Here is a 23,661-nt window from a genome sequence, read left to right as displayed (position 1 = left end):
TAAAGAAACTTTCTACTCTGCTTGTAGCTGCTTTTCTCAATGTCGTTCCAACACCGAGAGTTCCATCTTGTCTTCTACGAATTGTTTTTGTGGTAGTACAAGGCGTTTGATATTAGAGGAATTTTGCCATTGTGAGGGTTGGCCTTTCGGGTTATGCAAGAAGGCTTTGTTGCTTCCGCCTCTACCGCCTTCTCCAACTCAATCTTGGTTGAGCCAGAGAGGCATTCTGAAGATGTAATAAAACCATGAAATATTTTGTTGCTCTTGATTAAAATGACTTAAATTCTATAAGAGACCGACTAATGGATTCGAGTTTGATCATCCACTTCTCTTGTTGCCTCTTTGATTGTTAACTTGATTTGCCGGACTGAATTCACAACCACCATCGGGAGAAATTAACGAGGAAAATAGATGATTTTCATTCTCGCAAACTGTAGGGACTGGCTTTTTCGGCTTGATGATTCTCATCTTCAGTACGCCTCTATGGACCACTAGGCCATGTTGAGACTTGAGAATTACTATTAATGAAATTGCTTCAACCAATTACACTATATGACACTCGGCTCGGGCGAGCGTCAAAAGACTTGAGTTATAAGTGCAAACTCAAGTTTACTAAGGTCTTTCGTATCGACTCAGTGGTGCCTTTTGCCAGAAACAAAACTCTGTACCCACCTAGCTCGCAAAAGTGGGATAATATCAGCATTTGTTGAGACAAAAGTACATCCGATAAGGACATCAAATAAAGTAACCGTAATTTTTTCTGTAAAAATTGTATTGCTACAAGTACATTTGATACCAGTGGCGGTGAGAAAAGTAAGACCTTACGTAATTAGAACGTAAATATCGAGCCAACTATCAATGTTTTTATTCTTTCAACCAAGGAAGTGTGTCTTATCTCATTTGTCGATGGCTATCACCCTGCCACAAAAATTTCAATAATTATAGTTTGAAACATTTGAAGTCCACTATCAAACATGAACTTTATCAATACAGGATTGATCACTAAAAGAATGGGTCTTCCCATTCACTCATTTCAGCAGAGAAAAAGTTTACCTGAAGCAACATTGGAGATAGTGGTGGTGGTTGTTGATTAGAATATTGGTGGAGAGCCTTAAAGAGCTTTTTTCACCTCAAAGAAATTTGGTCGTTCCTCATTTGCTGCAGAAACATCATCTGGAGATGCCACTGCAACCACGACTCCTTTGTCTTTGACTGCGTCAATTGCATCCGCGAATTCCTTGAAGTTATTCAAACTGCAAAACAAGGGTATTTACCACATTAATCTTCCAGACAAAACTCAGAAAGTTTATATTCCAACAAGGGTCGTCATAACTCATAACCAATATACACTCTACCTCGTTGAGAGGATCTCTTCACGTCTTTGCTGTCTTTCTTCCTCCGTGATTCCGAGTAAGTACCTTAGCAAACTGAAGCAATAAACAAGTATATCTTCAGTTACAAATGGAAGTTTGACATAGAATAACACTTATACAACTAAGAAATTTGAAGTACTAATCATTAGTTTTGATTCGTAATCGTTCTTACCTACTATAACCTTTAGCATCAGGCAGCTGGTACGAGTCAACATCTCCTATAGTCCCGATAATTGCTTTTGTAAGTGTGTCCTCGTCCATTTCCAACTCCCTCAAGAAATCCGCAGTTCCATCATATACATCAAGAGTTTTAAGCAAGTTTGGATCACGATATGAAAGGTAGGAGAATACTCCTGCAATAATATAAAATCAAACATCAAGATGCTTATTCTCAAAAAGCATTCTACTAGTGTAGATAATCAACCTAAATATAGCAACCTGGATATATACCTGAATGAGTATCGAAGTCGCAGAAACCTCCATATGCACCACCACTAACCCGTACACGATCCCACAACCATGTATTGCTAATGTGTTTAGAAATAACATATGCACTTCCGTTTAGCTTATAGCCAGTCTCATATACGTTAGCAGCTTTTCCGACATAGTTAACCTGCAAAAAGATAATTGTTATGAGTTTAAAGTGAAAGACAGAAAATAATTTGATATGAATTTCTTACCTGGGTAGGAATCACAATGGCTTCATTTCCAGGAGACAGTCGAGCATTCCAAGTAGTTTCAGCAGCTTGTGTGCTTGGAAGTAGATCAAGAAACTTGCTGACAAATTTCTCCGAGTCTTTCAGGTTTTTTCCCTCAGCAGTCATGTTCACCAAACAACCGTTCTTCGAAAGGAAAGATCTGCGAATCTCCTCTAGAGATGAAGATATTCCAGCCCAATCTTGGTCGACTTTTTCTTCAAGAGTCTTGAGGAACTCTAAGTAACTGTGGAGATAAAGAAGAAATATGAATTACCCAGCAATTGAGAAGTTAAATTTTAGGTTGAGAAGAAGTGGATTACTCCTCGTCTCATGAAGCATACGAAACAATCAGAATAACCAACCTAAGACCACCCATTTGTTCAGCCATCCATCCTGCAACATTTAACTTTGCATCCATCCTAGCAGCAGCAATTCCATGACCACTACCTCTTAAACGGCTCTGTATGTAGAACCAATTGTTAAAAACAATTAACTAGAAAGAGGAAGCTGACTAGATAGCCCTTTCATTTTGAGAAAAGGTTGGTACCTCCATTCTTGCTTTGCTTTGAGAGACAAATTGCTTGAATCGTTGTTGATCAGTGAACTGAACATCTTGAAGGATGCAGTTAACCTACAAAAAAGGAAACGACATTTTCTGAACGCCATACACAAACACAAGCTTGCTAACAACTTGAAAACAATAGACTACAATAAAATATTACAACAAGCTTTCACATTTTTCGTAATGTCACAGCCTAAAGTACAGTGAAGGCCTTTTAGTGAAAACTCGGCAGAACAAACACTAACCCATGTTATTCAATACTTCACAAATCACCAAAGCATTACAAATGCTAAGCTCGTTAATGCGTGACATGATTTAGAAAATGAAAATTTGTAAGCAGTAAATGGAGGAAAAAAGGGAAGAATACCAGGTGAAACAAGTCTTCGGCACGTCCCACCATGGATTTGCCTCGAACAATCATATGGCTGCAAGGATTTTCTTTGCCTCGCACAGATGATGTGAATGGATAAACTGATATTCCTCCAGTCTTCCTTCCAATTAACTGATTAAGTTGAACGAAATCCAAGTCTTTTGTACCCATCTCTTGCAACGATTGACTGTCAACAAACTCAATTGTCAATATCAGCTCTTAAATGTGTACCTTTTCGATTTTCTATGGCCTTTTGCACCCAGAACCCAAAACTTATTAGACCCGCTCACTTACAAATTGGTAAGAGTCTAGAGACAACTGACCTATGAAAATGAAAACAAAAAGATAATATGTAAACGCAAAGGAAAATCTCTCTCAAAGATTAAATGATCTCTTACCAAAACAGTGGTACCAAAGGTAGAAGCTCTTGCTTCAAAGAACTCATATTGAACACAATTTCAGTGTAAAGCACATCATTAGTGAAAAGGTCATGTTGCAATACTTTTACTCCATCAATCTCGCCAACCTACAAAAAGAAACTTCTCTTATAAAAAACTATTGACCTTAGAAACCACCAAAATATAAGCAGTAAATAAGCAAGTGGAAAGATTTCAATCACCTCCGTAGGTACATGCATAGGCTTTTTTGGAATATCATGCAGAGAGAGGCTAGGTACACTTCTCAGAGCTTCTGGAGGATCAGGAGTTTCTTGTTTCAATCGGAGCTCTTGTGTAGCACGTGCTAACTCTGCAAGATCTTCTTCTGTCATTTGAGCCTTGACTTTCTGCAAAACTGCCTTCTCAACTGCTTCATCTTGAGAAGCCTTCTCTGTATCAGGCTGACATGGAAACTCCTTGGTAAGAACTTACTCTAAAATATCACATTCTCGTCCAAAATTAAGAAAAAGTCACAGACAGCAATATTCACCTGCATTTCAACAGTAACGCGGTGGGAATTGTTCAAAATGAATTTTTCTATCAATGGAGAGAAAACAGCTTTTGATCCTTCTTTAGCTATCCTTTCTTTCAAAGATGTTAGTGGCTTCTCATATTTTAAGGGCTCGAAGGGATCCATATCATAAATCCATTTGCCCTACATATTAGAAAATTGAAGAATTTAAACACTAATCTTGGAAGCACTAATAGTAGTCGATAAGGAAAATATCAAATTTCTTACAATTGAACGAAGCATCAAAGATAAGCCCCGAGGAAATGACCCAGTGTTGTTTTCTCTAAGAGAAAATTCAATTGTATTCATGGAAGCCTCAACAGCTTCTGCATCAAAACCTTCCTCTGCTAACTTTTGAAGTGTATTCATAACCAACTCTTCCACCTTCTGAATGTCATCATCAGAAACACCTTTTAGTCCTATGCTAAACTGAGGCTGGAGTAGCTCATCTTCAACTCCTCCACCAACAATAGCTTCCCCTAACCCACTTTCTAGAAGGATTCTTCTCAAAGGCGATGCAGGAGTTCCCAACAAAAGATGATCCAAAAATCCTAGAGTAAGTTCGGTCTCCAAGTCCAAGGGCTTCTCCGATAACAGCCAATTAAGGCATACCATGTGTTTCTTTTTCAAGTCAGTACTTTCACCTGCTGGATATTTCTCAACAATTCTGATCGGCTTTGAGAATAACTTTTGTGGCTCCACTTTTGATTCATTAGATGCTGAATTTGCTTCAAACAAATCCAGATATTCTGAAAACCAACAATAAGAAATATAAAAGATATTATATAGTAAACTGAGATGTTTCAATAGCTTTAGTTATAAGAGTAAAGTTTACTCACATATAGAAAGTTAAAGAAAAAAAATTAGTTAATCTTGCCACATGGAAGTTCTACATCGAGTAAGCTCAATGAAATAGATTATCTTAATACGCTGATACATGTGCTATTTATCGCACTTGTCTAGAGGATTTTGTATCAGTTAAAGTCTATCTGGAACCAGCTCAATTAACTCGCCTCTTATCTAGTTCAGAAATGAACCAGATAACAATCAGCTAAGATATGATTACACGTAACTAAGAAATATAAAATAAATTATGCTTTTCTATCTACTCGCCAGCCCCAGCCGACTAGGAGTAGGGCTCATGTAGCCTCAAGGCTGTATCATTACTTAGAAAGAGAACTTCACTCACATAATCACAAAATGCAATACTTAGACAAATTTAATTTATACAAGCCCAACTGAAAAGTTAATTCGGCAGTTTACGATTCAGTCATATTAAGTATCAGTATGTATATATCATGTGGGTTTAACGGCATTTGGTAAAAAGTAAAACCAAAACTCGTAAAAGAAGAACCTCTCAACAGAGCTGAAAGACATAATTCACGAAATAATGTCAAGCGTTTTAAAATAAAAAGCAGCAGTACCAATTAAATAAGAAATTCACTTGTAAAGTCGTGACCTTAATTTGCTATAAACTTCAGCAAGGGAATCAAATAATACCATATCATTGGCAAATTATAAAGCAGTTTCACCACTCTTAAATAGATAAATTCATTATATTATTGGTCTGACCAAAGTTTAGACTAACTCTAATTCCCGATAATAAAATAGTAGAGAGAAATAAAATAATGAACATCACAAAAGGTTATATCATTTTTAATATAAAAATTTAGCAATCATGTTAGGAAGTTGGATAAAATACCACTTAGGATGCGTAGTCTGTCGGTTGGATCATCGTCCCCGTAAAACCAAATTCTGGCATTGCTCGGATGGTAATACTTACGGTGAAAATCCTGAAAGTAGATGGTCCACAGAAAGTTATACTCTAAGTCAAGATATAGTGAAAATGGATATCATATATTAACTATTTGCTCATGCATACGATGACAGCAACCAAGCAGCTCATGTGTAAGTACCCCTGAAACCCAAACATGCATTTATACATAATTACTTAGTATCCGTCCACGGAGATGCCAGACTTTTCCTTCCTTTCTTTTCTAAAGATGGACAACTAATATCGAACGTTGAATCTCAAAAATTCTCAAATTAAAATAGAATTAACCGTAAATGCTACATCAAAAAACCAAAAATGATTTTGCTTGATTTCAAGAAATATATAATTTCATACAGAGGTTAAATGCTATTATGCTACATTGCTACAACAGTGATCAGCAGAAGCCTACCCAAATTTATATTCTCTACTTTTTGTTGTCACCTTATGAATAAATATCTTTTCTTCAGACTTCAGAATATAAGATATCACATACCAAAAACAAATCGAAAAGAAGGGGAGGGCAAAATTTATTAACCTCGGGAGTTTCTAAAACAATTCTAAATCCGCTCTAAGTAGCCTACCAAATGGATGAATTCTAAATCCTCCCACGAAATCCCTCCCAAATCCAAATCTTCCCAACAAATTCATGTAGCCTAACTGAGTCTAAAGATTATATGTATAACTCTTCAGGTGGACAAACACAAACTGAAGCGAAATGTCACTACATCATGATTGAATGAATATACAATAAAAGACAGCTGCCCAGATGATCAAATCACTGACCAAATACAATTAAAGAAAAAAGTTACATAAATCGAAGTTAAGCAACAAGCAATGACAAACCTTAAATTCCTCATATGTAAGATTAGGAATAACTTGTGGGTCGCCACCACTATCAACACCATAAGTATTGTCAGGAAACATAGCCTGCAAGTAAACATGCGAAAACTAAGGGATAGGCACTGAATTACAAGAAATAATCTCACAAAACCAAATGACTGGAAAATATTTCATCTCGTATAAATGTCATTTTTTACTTGGAAATGTAATATATTTTCAAAGCTTGCAGAAGCATATGCATTCCAGTTGAACAAAAGTCGAATCAATTTTGGATATTGGATCATCAGTTCATCACAAGCATGTTCTAGATGTATCATTACAGAGAAGCAATGTAAAGAGGAAAATAAAGATTCTAAAAAGGTTTACCTGTTGAGCTGAACGACCTAAGATATTATCAGGTTGGGAATATACCCCCTTCATCTCATTGAACACAACACCTAGAAGGACATATGAAAGCGGTTAACTTCATGATCAAACTGCTTAAAGCTATAATCTATCAGACTTTGCTCAGAAAAAATGAATCACTCAACAACTGTGGCAATAAACTAAATAGCATTGTTATCCTTGCATAGAAAATTAGAACCTTTATAAGATATTTCCTCCGAAGGGTCATTGAGCTCATAATGCCAACCCTCTTGTTGGAACGTCTGGAAATCCTCGACACATTTAGGGAAGAAAACAGCATCAAGGTATACATCAACCAAATTGTAGAAATCCTGAAAAAAAAAACCCGAATATAACTATGTCTAACCAGAAAGAAAGTCTTAACCAATCATAATTCTAATATCTTATTAGTATTCACCTTAGAATTTGTTGAAGCAACTGGGTAGCAAGTTCTATCAGGATAGGTGAATGCATTCAAAAACGTATTCAAACTCCCTTTTAACAATTCAACAAATGGTTCCTTCAAAGGGTACTTTCTTGATCCACACAACACACTATGTTCAAGTATATGAGGTATCCCAGTTGAATCCTTACTGTATTTCATCAAAGAAGTACTCAATAACCAATAGAGGTAGAAACACTAGCAACTTATGAACAAATTCGAATAACTACTATATTCTTACTCAAATAAAAATTCAATCTTTTAATCATTAAATTCATTTTGAAAACTAATTAGCAACCAACTAAGAGGGTATTAGTGAGAAACAATGGCATATACTTACGGGGGAGTTCTAAAAACGATACCGAAAACTTTATTCTCATCATCATTAGATACAGACATGACTTCACAACCAGTTTTTTGATGCTTGTAAAGTACAGCTTTTGATTTACATTCATTGATGACTTGTTCTGAAACTTTCTCAAATCCAAGCTTCTTAGCTACTTCATCTTGAGAACCCACAATTTCTGTAAAACAAATAAAATAGATGAATCAAAGGTTAAAAGAAAAACTTAATTTTTCATGAGAATCTGAAGATAAGAAAGTATGGGTACCTGAAGAAGCAGTATTTTGGGGAAATGAGGAAACAGCTGAAGGAGAAAGAGAGGAGAAGTTTCTTTTGAGAGGAAAAGAAGTGGGTGATGTTGAAATCCATCTGAAAGATCGTTTTGAAGATGGGTTTGATAAGAATCGATTTGGTTTTACTTGATGGGGAAGGATTGAGCTATAAGAAGAAGAAGAAGAGGAAGAAGACTTTCTCCTGGTTAATAATCTGTGATTCTTAAAAGAACGAAAGAAGAGTCTCCTAGTGGCAACGACTGAAGAAGAACAAGATAGTGTTCTGAGCAAAACTGCTCTCTCCATTTCTTCCTGTACTACTTACTTCTCTCTATCGTAGTGAGAGAGAGAGAAAGAATGAGGGAAGAAAAGAGAGGAGAGGGTAGGAGGACTGCGTGGCTTACTTGCAACAAAAGATGAGAATTGTGATGGACAAGAAAGGAGGTCTAGGTTACTTCGACTTTGTTGTTGATAATGTTGGCAAATGATACACCACGTTAAAGTCCCCATGAATATGACAAATGCTATTTGGTCCTATTCCTCCGAGGGGCGTTAGGGCGAGCTCCGATGTGGACGGCCAGGACCGATCTCGGCCTAATGTCGACTCTCCATTGATCTTTCTCCCCATACGATCTCGCTCTAACATCGACTCTCCGTAGATCTTTTGCCCCAACAATTTTATCCACAGTGTTGCTTAGAGACGGAAAAAGCGAAAATTCTAAGAGAATGTCGTTTAGTCAGATTCTATAGGCATCATTTTTCTTTGTGGAAACACCCATTCTGTCTGTATCTCTATCTTTGTATTCTCACTTCACCACCAACACCAACCACACCACCACTATGGCCGGAGCTACATAGCTACAGTCAGGGTTAGATTTCAATTATCAAGTATAAAAGGTATGAATTTTCAATAAGATTTAAGCACCTTAGATGGTCCAACGTTGGGTTGTCCACCTAATAGGTCATGAGTTCTGGTCTCCCAACTCACAACCTCGAATTCAACAAAATCTACCATCTTCTCTTTTGTTTTTTTGCTTCAAATTCAACCTTCTCTTCCACTCCATCTTCAAAATCTACCATGGATTCAACAAAATCTTAAGTAACAACAACCTAGCCCTTGCTATGAAAAGCTTGACTCAGCTCGCACGAGAGAAAATGTTTCTCCTTTTACAGGCTAGTCGGACCTAGGTTTAGATCCTGGTTCCGCCCTTGACCACCACCGCCCTATCTCTCTTTCTCCCTTTCTCTATTTCTCTAGGATTTTCATCTGAACCCCTAAAACTTTTGAGGAAGGCTTCTCAAGGCACCTTCTTTGAGCATATCAAACCTAAGATCGATTCGCTGAAAACCTCCTCGAGAGTTTTAAGGTTTCAAACATAACTTTTTATTAGGAGAAAAAGAGTGAGAAAGTGGCGTACGATGATGGAAAGAAGATAAATAGGAGGGAGAAAAGAAAAAGGGACCAAAAACGGTATAATTTATTTTGTAGCCTTTAGAATGATGCCCTCTAACTTAGTAAGGTTCATTAGGACGAACTAGATAAGATAGTTCTTTCTACCAATGTGTTTCGTCGACCACATTTTGGAGATGTGGTTGGACACCCTCTCTTAAGTTCACGAAGTCTTATGATCAAATTTGGGTCGACATAGTTTGCCTCAAGATTTATGTAACGTAATTAAGACATTAAAGAAAAGTACGCCCCCTTATGATGGATTGAGGGTCTTTATATGACCTGTACAGACCAAGATATTTAAATGATCACGGTTATAGTGTTTGTTGAATTCATGATGTATCTTTGTAGCATGTATTTATAGTATAACCATGAAATGAATGTACCAATCTATGGGCTCCTATGTGAAAAGAAAGTGTAAAATTTGTCCAAAGTGAACAATCCCACATAGGTGGGGTTCTCAATAGCCAAACCCTTGCAAAATTTGGCTATATGGGCGCCCTTAGCAGTATTGGTGGCACTTGTAGAACTCACCCAGTTAAGTTCGGAGGAAAATTTTATAGGGTTATTTCCATATGGCCCGTAATTTGATATTGGATTCCTGCCTGGCCCCCTAAGTTTAGAAAAATATCCAAATGATCCCCTTTTGAAAGATTCCATCCACTAATTGTTTGTTAGCTGCTTTTTATTACTATGTTTCCTGATATACTCTTGTTTAACTTATTTTATCTCTCTCAATCTTTGTGTTCTCTTTCTTCATCAACAGTACCACCATCTTCATTTTCATAATTCATAGAAAGACTAAGGTAACCAAGCCAAATACTCATTCCTAGACAGACTACCTTAACCCCCCCCCCCCCCCCCCCCCCCCCCCCCCCCCGAAAAAAAAAAATTATGAGTGATTTGTGAAAATAAGAAAATTATCCGGAGTAACAAATTTTAAGTGGAAATAAAAGAAATTTGGAACATTTTGTTTCTTCTAAACACCTCACCCTTTTAGCTTCTTCTTTCTCAATTAAAAATTCCTACGACCGCCACCATACCCCGGCGACATCTACCATTAATGTCGACTATTTCCACCACCAAATTCGTCTCTTCTTCCTCTCTCTTTTCTCCCCTCTTCTTTTTCTCTTCTCACTCCGGATAATTTTCTTATTTTCACAAAGGGTTTCAGTGAAGGGGCTCACCCCCTCCCCTGAACTTAGAGAGAGAAGCAGGGAAAGAGAGGGAAAAAGAGAAAGAGGAGGGGGAGAGATAAAGAGGAGAGAGAGTTGTCGCGGGCTAAGAGTCGGTTGGCGACTCTTTGCTGGTAACACGAGAGGTTGTATTTGGCTAAATTTTTGCGCACAGATCCATTCAAGAAATAAATATTGGTGTGTTTGGATGACGAATTCATGAATCCGCGGATTAATGAATCCAAGTAATATTTTTTTATTTGTTTTTCAACCAATAAGAATCCTATGATTTATTATTATTTGAGTATTTTTAAACGCTTTTTTAAAAAATATTGAAGAAACCTTGTTCTCGAAACTCATATTTTCAAATATCGTTCCATTCGAGAACCCTCCGTTTTCTTCATTTTTTTTCGAGAATCGTTTTTTCAATTTTCTATGTACACATTTTTTATTCAAAAATAGTTTTTCCTCGAAAACCCCTTTTCTTGAAATTATTATTTTTTCGAAAATATTTTTTTCAACAACCGAGATTTCATGAAACCTTTTTTGTCACGAAAATCGTTTTTTCCTGGAAAAACAGTCTTCATGAAGCAAAAAAAATTTCAAAAAATTTCAGTCATCGAAAAAACGGTTTTCGAGAAAAAAGGAAACGATTTTTCGGTAAAAAAAATGGGTTTGGGAAAAAAATGTTTTCAAGGAAAAATATTTTTTCGAAAAAAAATCGAAATTCGGAAAAAAAGTTATTCGGGGAAGGAGTCGGTTTTCGGGAGAAAAAAAAACGGGTGTCAGAAAAATCGAGTTTTGGGAAAATCATTTTTTTGGAAAAAAATGATTTTTGAAAAATAAATATTTTTAACATAATTATTTTGAAGGGGGAAATCTTTTTTTTTATTTTATTTTAAATTTGAAATCTAGGTTTATTAATCTAAAATCCTAGCAAATCATAGAGTATATGGTAGGATTTTGGTCAAATACAAATTTTGGAATTAAGATTCAAGAGTCGTAGGATTCTTGGTAGCTATTTAGGCCAAGGATTCTTGATTACAAATCCTATGAGATATGGTGAGATTTTGGTTAAATACAAATTTTGGAATTAAGAATCTTTGGGATTCAAGAGTCCTAGAATTCTTGGTAGCCAAATAGACCAAGGATCCTTGATTACTACCAAATCTCACGTTTAATAAGAATCCTACTTAAGAATCTTGCAACCAAACGCACCAATATTAATTATACAAGAGCCTATTGACTTCAAGAGATCTAGCTGATTGTTCCACTGTTCTTATATATTTATCTACTTCTTTAGTTTCCTTCTCTCCTTCACTAATAGCACTTGAAATCATGGCATTGGTCAACAACGAAGAAATAGTCTATGAGTTTCCACCATTCATAAGGGTTTATAACGATGGCAAAGCGGAAAGATTGTTCATTAGCGAAGTAGTTCCTCCTTCTCTGGATTCAAATGCAACTGTTTTATCGAAAGACGTCTTAATCTTACCTGAGATTGATGTTTCTGCAAGACTCTATCTTCCAAAAATCACTCACCAAAATCAGAAATTACCCATTTTGGTTTATTATCATGGGGGAGCATTTTGCATTGAAACTCCTTTCTCTCCATTTTATCACAACTATCTTACCGCATTGGTTTCGGAGGCGAACGTAATTGCAGTATCAGTTGATTACAGACGAGTACCCGAACAATACCTCCCTGTTGCTTACGATGATTCATGGGCCGGTTTGAAATGGGTATCTTCTCATTGCACGGGCCAAGGATCCGAGACATGGTTAAATGACCATGGTGATTTTGATCGGGTTTTTTTGGCTGGCGATAGCGCTGGTGCTAACATTGTCCATAATATGGCCATTCGGGTTGCTGAAGTAGCTACGGAGCCACTCACTATGAACATATTGGGTATCATGTTAGTTCATTCTTACTTTTGGGGGTTGGATCCGATCGGTTCAGAAACGAATGATATGACTATAAAGGAAAAGATGGACAAGCTTTGGCCCATTATTTGTCCGTTGACAACCGGGTACGATGACCCGCTTATCAACCCAATGGGTGATCCAAATCTTTCCAAGATGGGTTGCAACAGGGTTTTGGTTTGTGTTGCAGGGAAAGACATATTTAGAGATAGAGGAAGGTTATACTATGAAACATTAAGGAATAGTGGGTGGAATGGGGTTGTGGAGATTTTTGAGTCGGAGGGAGAAAATCATGTGTTTCATTTGTTCAATCCAAGCTCGGATAAGGCCCATGTCTTGATGCAACGATTGGTTTCTTTTTTGAATTAAGAAATTGGTTCAAAACGTGGTTGTTTCATCTCTTCTGATTATGATCCCTAATATTTAGGCAACTTAATAAAATGTAGCAGAGAAGATAGTGAAATCAACTACTTGTATTTGGTAGAATATAAACCATAATGGATATTCTAACCCTTCTTGTTTACTAGTGCATAACAATATTGCATTTTTCTGCATTTATTGAGTACAAATAACGACATAAACTATGTCTAGTATCAAAGCCTTCTACGTTCCTTAATTCAAGTATTTCTTATGTCCTTGTGGTGCCTCTTTTCGGTTACTAGTTGTAGTAGACTAGTTGTTTACGGTCAGATCGACTAATTATTCTCTTGTTGAATTTGACAAATTTAATTTATAATTGAATTGTCATTTTCAGCCAAATTTATCGTATTTCATCGCTATTGGACATGTTCGTATGTTTGTATGTTTGGGAACCGAACACCTCATCAACCCACAACTTGCAAATTGTAGATTATTTAAGGCCCCCTATGAATCTGTTAGGCCCTCTTACCTTCATACTCTACAGGCACCCTACACACGCCCAAACAACCCCTCTCATCTGTTGAATGACACTCCTGTAGTGTCTGACCTAACCTCTCAACTACTCAATAACTAGTTCTCATCAAAAAAAAAAAACTAGTTGCCATTAATTGATTTTGATTTGTTGGTAATTCTTTCATCCTTTCTGCCATCTCATTTAGTTGTGGCTCATTTCTTTCTTTCTTTCTTTCTTTATGATGATTGATGAAGAGGGGAGAAGGAAGCAAGGGATGAAAATGGTGCTCTAGATTGAGGTCTCACCCTTAACCAACAATATCGGATAAATTTATATAAAAAAAAGGGGTTATTTCCCTAATGGCCCACAACTTTGTGACCAGTTTCCCGCTTGGCCCCCTACTTTACGAGAAATACCCATATGGCCCCCTTCCGTTATAACACCGTCACTCTCTCTCTTCCATTTCTTTTCTCTCTCCTTCAACATGTTTTCTCTCTCTGCCACGTCGTTAAAACCAGCCACATCATCGTCTTCACCGGCAGGGTCGCCGGCCGGCGACCTTCAAACTTTTTTTTTTTCTCTCTCTCTCTAAAAAAAAAAAAATTTCAATTCTCTCACCTCTCTCTCTCTAAACTCCGGCGAAGGGAAACCTTCGCGGAGCTAGGTCTGTTCATCACGAACATACCACAATCTGGTCTGTTCGTGATGAACAGACCTATGTTCCTCACGAACAGACCAGATCTGGTCTAGTCTGTTCATCACGAACAGACCCTGATCTGGTCTGTTCGTGATGAACATACCTAGCTCCGGTGAAGGTTTCCCTTCGCCGGAGTTTAGAGAAAGAGAGGGGAGAGAATTTTTTTTAATTTTTTTTTTTTAGAGAGAGAGAGAAAAAAAAAATTGAAGGTCGGCCGGAAATTTGGCCGGCCGGCGACCTTGCCGGTGAAGACGATGATGTGGCTGGTTTTCACGACGTGGCAGAGAGAGAAAACTTGTTGGAGGAAAGAGAAAAGAAATGAAAGAGAGAGAGTAACGGTGTTATAACGGAAGGGGACCATATGGGTATTTCTCGTAAAGTAGGGGGCCAAGTAGGAAGCTGGTCACAAAGTTGGGGGCCATTAAAGAAATAACCCAAAAAAAATTTGCCAACTGCATACCCTAATAATGAACCGGGAGCGGCTATAGGCGCCTCCCAAAAATGCTGTAGGGGCCTCCCAAGAGAGTTTGACTAAGATCAAATTCCGACAACTGTAGGCGCCCCCCTTTCGGACTGATAAGTCCGAAGCCCAAATCATGTCTTCGGACTGGGCCAGTCCGAGAGGAGACGAGTCGTCCAACCCGAAACGTTTCGGACTAGCCCAGTTCAAAAAGTTGAAAATCATCATAAAATGGCTATTTTCTTCAAGCTATGGTTTCATGGATTTCAACTATGATTTTTCATCTTTTTTTCATGGATTCAAAAGCTGAAAAACATCTGAAATGGTTAGGGTTCTTCCTTTCAAGCTATGATTTTCATATTCTTCCATAGTTCAAAATTTGAAAAACAAAAAATAGTTAGGGTTCTTCATTTCAAACTATTGTTTTCATGGATTCAAGCTTCGATTTTCATCTTTTCTTATGAAAATGATCCAAAATGTTTAGGATTCTTCGTTTCAAGCTATGGTTTTGATGGATTCAAGCTATGAGTTTCATATCTTCCATGGATTCAAAATTGAAAAACTAGAAATAGATAGGGTTCTTCATTTCAAGCTATGATTTTCATGGTTTCAAGCTATGGTTCTTTTCTTTTCTTATGGATTCAAAAGATAAAAAATCAGAATTAGTTAGGCTTACTGTAATCAGTCAATGGCTATACAAATCTCAGGTTTTAGAGAAAATAGAGAAAGAAATAAGAAAAAGAAGAATGAACGAAGAAGATGAAAAGGAAAGTAGGGGTGCTCGAGAGGCGCCTCCCGGGCCGTACGAGGTCCGCCTACAGACTAGAGGCCCATATAGCAGTTTTGGGAGGCGCCTATAGAGGCACCCTAATGAACCCGGTTGGCATTTCTTAAGTTTACAACCTTCTAGAATTAAGAAAGTACAAACTCAACATAAAAATGGTACTTATTCAACTTTTACTAAAAATACTATACTATTACACTAATTACAACTCGCACTAAAATACCATTGTACTATTTAGACATTTCTAAATGAAATACTACCACTCCAGTGACTCCATAAGAGAAGTTCATGATTCCATCAGACTTAACTTTATATCTTTTAGAGCAGTATTTTAGTAACTTGTTATCTTTTCTATAAATTTGTAGAAAAATAATAATTGTATCACGTTTACCAAGGTAGGTATTAAGGAACCGGGCCGGTAATTATAAGGCCCAAAATGGGGAAGTTAAAGAGAATCAGGCCCAATACTAAATAATAATGAGGAAAAAACCCAGTAGGTAAAAATACAATTTTACCCTCCAAAATGAAATTTTCCGTCCAAATCAACGTCAAAAACAATTTTGAACATTTCTGAACACTTCTTGGTTTGCTCTTGAAAATTTTTTAAATTTCTGAACAAATCTTAGTTTGTCTCAACAATTTGTAAATTTTTGAACAAATTCGTTTTTGCTTAGACATTGCTTTGCCAAAATGTTTCGCATTTTTTTCTTTTGCATTTTACATAGACAAACTAACACAAACATTTTGGCTACAACATTTTTCGATTTGTCTTGTGAAAAAATAAATGATTTCAGCATTTTTTGTTTTGCTTTCGACATAAATATAAAGACTAAAGCATTTTTTTATTTGTCCTTTACAAAAATTAAAATGTTATACATATTATCCTTTGTATTTAACAAATCCGTTAACGAACAAATAATAGTTTGACTAATACATTATATATGTTGTTAAGAACATAATTATACATGACACCAACATTTTATAATAAGTCGGGACATTATTATAGATATTGTCAACATTTTATAACAACATAATGATATATGTTGTCAACATATAAGGGTAAAAATGGAATTATGAAAAAAATATGTTGTCTTGTTAACAACATAATTACATATGTTGTGAAAATTTTGAAAAGTGTTCAAAAAATGGGTCTTTTTGACATTATTATTTTTTAGTGGGTTTTTTTCCTATTAGGGTCTAGATTTTTTGGTTTTTCACTCATTTTTTCTTAAGGAACCCATCACCCATGGTTGAGCAACAAAAATATTAGAGTTGACCCACTTAGATCAATCAAATAGACATAAAGGAAGGAAAGATAAGATACTGTGAGCCCATGTGATACACATTATGTGTTTAATGAAGTTTTGTACTAGAAATTACAAAACAACTCCTAGTCAACCCTAAACATAAAGTAAGTTCAACATTTGAGTTACATAATTATCTTTTCAAAAGGAAATGTTAGCTACCTTAGAAAATCATTGACTAAGGTAATCCAAGCCAAATACTGATTAGTAGAAAAACTACGTGGTGGGTGATTTGAGAAAATACAGAAATTATGTGGAGTACAAAATGTCTGGTGGAAACAAAAAAAATTAGAACATTTTGTTATTTTCAAATACTTCAACCTTTCAGCTTTTTCTACCTCTTCTACCTGAACTAAAAATTTCGGCACCCCACCATACTCCGGCACATCCACCATTAACGCTAGCGATTTCCACCATCAAATATGTCTCCTCTTTCGCTCTCTCTTTCTTTTTTTTTCTTCCCTCTTCTCTCTTTCTCTCTCTCATTCATTCCAAAAGTTTTGGCAAAAGGGCAACTCCCCTTCACCAGAAACTCGTCTGGATATGGACGAACCACATCCAGACGAAGGGTTCCGCGAACTTAGAGAGAGAGGAGGGAGAGGGATGGAGAGAGAGAAAAAAAGGGGAGAGAGAGTTGCCGCTGGCCAAGAGCCGAGCGACGACTCTCTGCTGGTAACACGGGAGGCTGTGTTTGGCCAAAAAATTTTATTTTACATCCGGATTCTTTCCTTATTTCCCCAAATTATATCCACCTGTCAAATCCATTCAAGAATTCTTCAAGAAAAGAAAAGATCCATTCAAGAAATAAATATATGAAATTCCCAATAAAAAATAGGATAATGGTACGTTCCTAAGTAAATGTATTAATGGCCTAAATTTAGTCAAAAATTCAAAACCCATTCCCATGTCAATTTCGTCATTTTGTTTGGGGAACGTAGCATTTGGGTTAAAAAAAAAAAGGACTGACGTGAGAGGTGACGATAGCTACATAAATTCAGTATACTTCTATTGACTTTAAGAGATCTTGAAACTGATTGTTCCACTATTCTTATATATATATATCTACTTCTTTTTCTTCTCTTCTTCATTAAAAGCACTTGAAATCATGGCATTGATCAACAATGAAGAAATAGTATATGAGTTTCCACCATTCATAAGGGTTTATAAGGATGGTAAAGCGGAAAGATTGTTCATTAGCGAAGTAGTTCCTCCGTCTCTGGATTCAAATGCAATTGTTTTATCGAAAGACGTTCTAATCTTACCTGAGATTGATGTTTCTGCAAGACTCTATCTTCCTAAAATTACTCACAAAAATCAGAAATTACCCATCTTGGTTTACTATCATGGAGGAGGATTTTGCATTGAAACTCCTTTCTCTCCATTTTACCACAACTATCTTACTTCATTGGTTTCGGAGGCGAACGTAATTGCAGTGTCAGTTGATTACAGACGAGCACCCGACCATTATCTTCCTGTTGCTTATGATGATTCCTGGGCTGCTTTAAAATGGGTATCTTCTCATTGTACAGGCCAAGGGCCCGAGACATGGTTAAATGACCATGGCGATTTCGATCGAGTTTTTTTGGCTGGTGATAGTGCTGGTGCCAACATATCCCATAATATGGCCATTCGGGCTGCTGAAGTAGCTACCGAGCCACTTTCTATGAACATATTGGGGATCATGTTAGTTCATTCATACTTTTGGGGGTTGGACCCACTCGATTCGGAAACGAGAGACATGACTATAAAGGAAAAGATGGACAAGCTCTGGCCCATTATTTGTCCGTTGACAACCGGGTTAGATGACCCACTTATGAACCCATTGGATGATCCAAATCTTTCGAAGTTGGGTTGCAGCAGGGTTTTGGTTTGTGTTGCAGAGACAGATATATTTAGAGATAGAGGAAGGTTATACTATGAAACATTAAGGAATAGTGGGTGGAATGGGGTTGTGGAGATTTTTGAGTCGGAGGGAGAAAATCATGTGTTTCATTTGTTCAATCCAAGCTCGGATAAGGCCCATGTCTTGAAGCAACGATTGGTTTCTTTTTTGAATTAAGAATTTGATTCAGAGATGGTTGTTTCATCTCATCTGATTATGATTCCTAATATTTATGCAACTTAATAAAATGTAGTAGAGAAGAACGTAAAATCAACTACTTGTATTAGATAGAATATCAACCATAATGGATATTTTGAACGCTCTGCGTTTACCTGTGCATAACAATATTGTGATTTTATGCATTTATTGGGTACAAATAATGACATAAACTATGTCGGTTAACAAAGCCTTCTAGCTTCCTTAATTCAAGTATTTGACAAATACTAGTTGTAGTAGATTATGGTCAGATCGACCAATACTCTCTTATTCAATTTGACAAATTTAATTTATAATTGAGTAGTCATTTTCAACCAAATTTGAAGAAAATTTGCTGGTTATTCTATCACTTGTGTCGACATCTAGAATTAGTCATGGACCTACTGAACCTTTACCATTCAAATTCACAATAAGAAAAGGTGATTAGATATTTCAATTTAATAAACTCGAGTTGTCGCAAAGAATACCTCTGCGGTGCACTCCAACTTGGATTCAATTTTTGACCACCTAGAAACTTTAGCCTTCGTATTTGTCCAACGTTCTATTTTCGCTTCCAATACCATAATTACTTTAAACAATTTTAGCAGTTGACTTTTATTTCTCTTTTATCCTTCTTCACAAAAATTCCTTCTCTACCGTTTCCCCCCTTTCCTCTTCATCTAATTGTATGTGCAGGGTCGTCCAAGCGACAATCTCCCAACGATTTTCATTAAAAAGAATCTTTCATATCTCTTCTTCAGGTCTCTATCACCACCACCACCATTATCTCCTTCACCACACCACCATTTCCTCCCCCCAAAACTACCTCTTCATCTCTCCCTCTAGTGTTCTCTCTCTCCTTTATGAAGCTACCAGACAGGAACTACGTTTATGGCACAAATGATGTCGCAAAGCACTTATGCATCGCAAAATCGTGGATGACGAAAATAACTTGCGATTTCGTTAAGTTATCTAGGTTATGTCAGGTATTGTTATTCGAAGGAGTCTCCTAACTACATATTACCACTTACCAGCCTTTTGTCATGCCAAAAGATAGCCTCCACATTGACCTGCATTTGGGTGGTTAGATATTTTTTTTTGATGAAGTAGGCTTTAGCCTTATTTATTGATTTGAAATCTCAAGTACATTTATGTTCTCCAATTCTAACAATGTCCTAATGCATTCAGGAGGTTCTTGTTCCTCCCATTGCTTACATAGTTTAAGAATTAAGGGTTCTTTTGCTAAAGTATCAGCAATCTCATTGAGTTCTCGAGAGATGTGATAAAATTCCACCTTTTCGAATCGTTGTGCTTCATTGTGAATATCCATGATTATGTTTCGAACTTGCCAAGGAGCATCACCATTCTTCGTTTGACAGACTTGTATAATCGTGCTCGAGTCTCCTTCTATCACCACCCTTTTATGTGAAAGCTTCCTAGCCAATTTCAATCCCATTAGAACAGATTTTGCTTCAGTTTCGATTGCATTACCTGCAGTATAAAATTCAGTTTCTGCTGCCATGAATGCGTTGTTATAACTTCTTATCACCACAGATGAAGCTCCATCTCCATTTTTGAACGATCCATCAACATTAATCCTCACTTCACCAACCATCAAAGTGACCCTCCTTGCTTTGTTTTCCTGAGTTTGGATGTTTGCATCATTCATGTCTTCTTCTTTACTCAAATGTTTTTCATAGAACATAAACAGGTCTACTGCTTCTTTGATAGTTTTTATGACATCGGGTTTTTCTTTTTCAAATATCTTTTTATTCCTTGCCTTCCAGATTGCCCAAACTAAGTAAGCACTCATCTTTACTCCTTCGTCTTCTCCTTTGTCTTCTATCCATTCTTTAAGTTTGCTTTGGGTGGTTAGATATTGAACCACCTAAATTATTGTTGCCAAATAAAAGGACGTTCTCATTTTTTAGTAAAAAAAAGCTTCTTTCATAAAAAAAAAAAAACAAAAAGTAAAAAAAATCGTAAAACAAAAGATTCAACAAATTCATCCAACCATATTTACATCACCTACGCCACAATGTAATTTGACTTATTTCTTAACTGCGTCCATTAGCTCAAATATTATCCTCAATTTTCTTAAGAATATTATTTATCTCTACATTAATATATTCAAGAGGCCATTTTCAAAACTGATCATTTTGTTTAAAACAAAATTTAAGACAGATAATTTTCAAATCTAAAAGAATATAATGATTTTTAGGCTATCCACCCCAATTATAATCACTGAATTTGAGACTATTATTGGGGATTTCAGTTTTTTTTTTTTTTTTTTGTTGAAAATTGGGGATTTCAGTTGATCATCTACAAACTCTTTCTCTACTCTCTAATGGAGCCTAACAACAATGAAATAGATTATCAATTCCTTCAATATTTTAGGGTTTATAAAGACGGTCGAGTTGAGAAACTACAAGGCACAGTAATCGTCCCTCCACCTATCGATCCAACCACAGGTATTTCATCCAAAGGCATTATAATCGAATCTGAATATGGAATCTCAGCAAGACTTTATCTTCCCAAAATCAAACACCTAAATCAGAAATTTCCCCTTTTGATTCATTACCATGGTGGTGGGTTTTGTATTGGATCTCCTTTTCATCCATTCTACACAAATTTTCTCAAATTGGTAGCTGCAGAAGTTAATATTGTTATAGTTTCAGTAGATTATAGGTTAGTACCAGATCACTATCTTCCCATAGCTTATGAAGATTCATGGGTAGCCCTAAAATGGGTATTTTCTCATTCTAAAGGTCAAGGATCTGAGATCTGGTTAAATGATCATGTCAATTTCGATTCTGTTTTTTTAGCTGGTGAAAGTGCTGGAGCTAATATAGCTCATAACATGGCAATTCGAGCTGGAACTAATGAAGAATTCTTATCTTCTGGGTTTAAAATTACAGGGATTGCTTTAATTCATCCTTATTTTACAGGAATTGAACCGATTGGGTCAGAAATGAATTATACAAATGAAAATGGAATTGGAAAAGCAAAAGCAGAGAAGATTTGGTTAAAAGTTTGTCCATTGACAACCGGGTGTGATGATCCGCTTATAAACCCGGAAAAGGACCCGAATTTATTGAAATTGGGATGTAATAGGGTTTTGGTTTTTGTTGCAGGGACAGATGGGTTGAGAGACAGAGGATTGTATTATTATGAAACATTGAAGGAGAGTGGGTGGGGTGGAGTTATGGAGATAATGGAAACAGAGGGAGAAGGTCATGTCTTTCATCTATTAGATCAAAATTCTGAGAACTCGGTCAACTTGAGGAAACGATTGGTTTCATTTCTGATTCAAGAAGATGGGTTTCCATGAATCTTTCTTTATATTTAATGTTTGAATCTATAAAGTGTTTCACAAATAATAATCATGGTTTGTTTTACCATTTTTCTTTGTCACTTGTGTTTTTCTCTCTTGCAAAAATTCAAATTTGTGTTTTGGAATGTTATGATGAGAGATGCTAGAATCACAAAAGATATTGACAAAAAAAGGTTCCCAGCTGATGTGGCGGTTGTGATTTTCATTTTCAACGGCCTAGATTTGGTCAAAGTTTGAAACCACACCCGCCACATCAGCTGGGAACTTTTTTTTTGTCAAATCTTTTGTAACTTTATCATTTCCTTGTTATGATTCACTGAGCTTTTTTTTTTTGTTGAAGGATTCTGATGTAGAAACGCAGCGGAATTAAAGATGAATTTTTGAGCTTATAGTCCAAAAAACGGGTCCTAATGGTAGATATAATCCTCTCTAATTCTATAAAGGGTTTTAAAACCAAAAAAATAATATAAATGGATATCTAGTCCATTTGGTCTCATCTAGAGAGAAAACACAAATCTCTAGAATAAATATTATTTCATAATCCCTAATCTAACCTTTCCATATTTTATAACTGATTTATCTTCGAAATCTATGCATATCTTTTTCCATATTTATCTCTCATATTTCTTTCCAATCATGTTTCTATTCAAAGTAAGGATATCTTCATTATTATCTTCCATATTTCTCTCCAATCATGTTTCTATTCAAAGTAAGGATATCTTCATTATTTTCAGTAACAGAAACTCTTTATTTGATCTCTCTAAAACCGATTTAATTGACAAACCTCCATTAAACTCAGAAAATCTTCTTCTTCTACATTATATTGCTGTCCAAATTCATCATTTATCAGGTTTAATACTTTCGAAATCTTTATAAACACCATTGTTAATATCTAATATTTCTTCTTATAACTAAAACCCTAATTATTTCGCTCTATTGTAAAACGTATCAGATTTATGATACATATCTATAAGATCTGTTTACTAATTCATTAACTTCGAATGTATGATGTTTATTTTCTCTCTCTAAAATTTTCATAACTGTTTAAGATCTTTATGTTTATTCCTTATTCAATGATTCCTTCAAAGTTAGTATGTTATGTTTGCATCCAGTGATAATATCATATTTTTTAGATCTATGTTTAATCTTCTGTTGTTTCTTATATTTCGTGAGATCAGATTATCAATCATATATCAAATGTTTGATGTTTATTTTCTTTCTCTCTCTTAAAATTTCATTTATGTTTTTAATCTTGATGTTTAATCCTTCAACTTGAGTTTGACATTATTGCAATCAATCATCATAGCAGATATCTTTAGATTTGTAGTTTAAGCATAATGATATTCTCATTTTTTTTCTTCAGATCTGGTTTTCAATCCGTACGGATTTATGAAACATTTGTTCTTTCGTACGGTTACTTATAACAGAATTTACAGTACATGTACTTTATCGTAAATTACCACAATTTATAGTAAATTATGGGTAATTTATAGAACATTACCCGTGCTTTAACACCAAAACAGTACTCATTTGATTAGTAGAAATGCTTCGCTTTACTATCAAATCTCGTGTACTTT

General features: G+C 35.9%; 4 protein-coding genes and 1 pseudogene across 5 annotated transcripts; 3 read left to right on the top strand and 2 right to left on the bottom strand.

The window, feature by feature from the left end:
- Positions 1–740: 740 nt before the first annotated feature.
- Positions 741–8,344, bottom strand: PREP2 (presequence protease 2). The gene is made up of 20 exons (XM_086645780.1): positions 8,003–8,344; positions 7,732–7,915; positions 7,368–7,542; positions 7,149–7,281; positions 6,932–7,002; positions 6,569–6,652; positions 5,654–5,744; positions 4,180–4,700; positions 3,931–4,095; positions 3,623–3,841; positions 3,402–3,529; positions 3,001–3,190; positions 2,619–2,702; positions 2,434–2,531; positions 2,054–2,315; positions 1,824–1,986; positions 1,546–1,726; positions 1,356–1,427; positions 1,054–1,253; positions 741–918 (listed from the first exon to the last, which is right to left on the bottom strand). Exons 1-19 carry the CDS (start codon positions 8,310–8,312, stop codon positions 1,112–1,114), a joined length of 3,273 nt encoding a protein of 1,090 aa, XP_086501906.1. The 5' UTR covers positions 8,313–8,344; the 3' UTR covers positions 741–918; positions 1,054–1,111.
- Positions 8,345–11,969: 3,625 nt separating this feature from the next.
- On the top strand, positions 11,970–12,923 carry LOC147533180 (putative carboxylesterase 4, mitochondrial). The gene has a single exon (XM_086649533.1). The coding sequence runs from the start codon at positions 11,970–11,972 to the stop codon at positions 12,921–12,923; it is 954 nt and encodes a 317-aa protein (XP_086505659.1).
- Positions 12,924–17,705: 4,782 nt separating this feature from the next.
- On the top strand, positions 17,706–18,897 carry LOC147533179 (putative carboxylesterase 7). The gene has a single exon (XM_086648381.1). It carries the CDS (start codon positions 17,779–17,781, stop codon positions 18,730–18,732), a length of 954 nt encoding a protein of 317 aa, XP_086504507.1. The 5' UTR covers positions 17,706–17,778; the 3' UTR covers positions 18,733–18,897.
- A 976-nt stretch (positions 18,898–19,873) lies between these two features.
- Positions 19,874–20,563, bottom strand: LOC147533178 (uncharacterized). The gene has a single exon (XM_086650023.1). It carries the CDS (start codon positions 20,561–20,563, stop codon positions 19,874–19,876), a length of 690 nt encoding a protein of 229 aa, XP_086506149.1.
- Positions 20,564–20,802: 239 nt separating this feature from the next.
- Positions 20,803–22,151, top strand: LOC147533177 (2-hydroxyisoflavanone dehydratase pseudogene; annotated as a pseudogene). The gene is made up of 2 exons (XR_015228330.1): positions 20,803–20,911; positions 20,972–22,151. The product of XR_015228330.1 is annotated as a 2-hydroxyisoflavanone dehydratase pseudogene (transcript).
- The last annotated feature ends 1,510 nt before the right edge of the window (positions 22,152–23,661 follow it).

Source organism: Eschscholzia californica, unplaced genomic scaffold (assembly GCF_041429995.1).
Source record: "Eschscholzia californica isolate CP2 unplaced genomic scaffold, dmEscCali1.0.p SCAF_6, whole genome shotgun sequence".
Taxonomy (NCBI): domain Eukaryota; kingdom Viridiplantae; phylum Streptophyta; class Magnoliopsida; order Ranunculales; family Papaveraceae; genus Eschscholzia; species Eschscholzia californica.
The sequence above is the reverse complement of the archived record's forward strand: the minus strand, read 5'-3'. Positions and strand labels throughout refer to the sequence as shown.

Coding starts and splice junctions, on each gene's coding strand:
- PREP2 (XM_086645780.1), bottom strand. CDS start 8,312: ATGGAGAGAGCAGTTTTGCTCAGAACACTATCTTGTTCTTCTTCAGTC. Junction 1,727..1,823: donor CGACTTCGATACTCATTCAG/GTATATATCCAG, acceptor ATATTATTGCAG/GAGTATTCTCCTACCTTTCA. Junction 1,254..1,355: donor GAAGAGATCCTCTCAACGAG/GTAGAGTGTATA, acceptor CTTGTTTTGCAG/TTTGAATAACTTCAAGGAAT.
- LOC147533180 (XM_086649533.1), top strand. CDS start 11,970: ATGGCATTGGTCAACAACGAAGAAATAGTCTATGAGTTTCCACCATTC.
- LOC147533179 (XM_086648381.1), top strand. CDS start 17,779: ATGGCATTGATCAACAATGAAGAAATAGTATATGAGTTTCCACCATTC.
- LOC147533178 (XM_086650023.1), bottom strand. CDS start 20,563: ATGAGTGCTTACTTAGTTTGGGCAATCTGGAAGGCAAGGAATAAAAAG.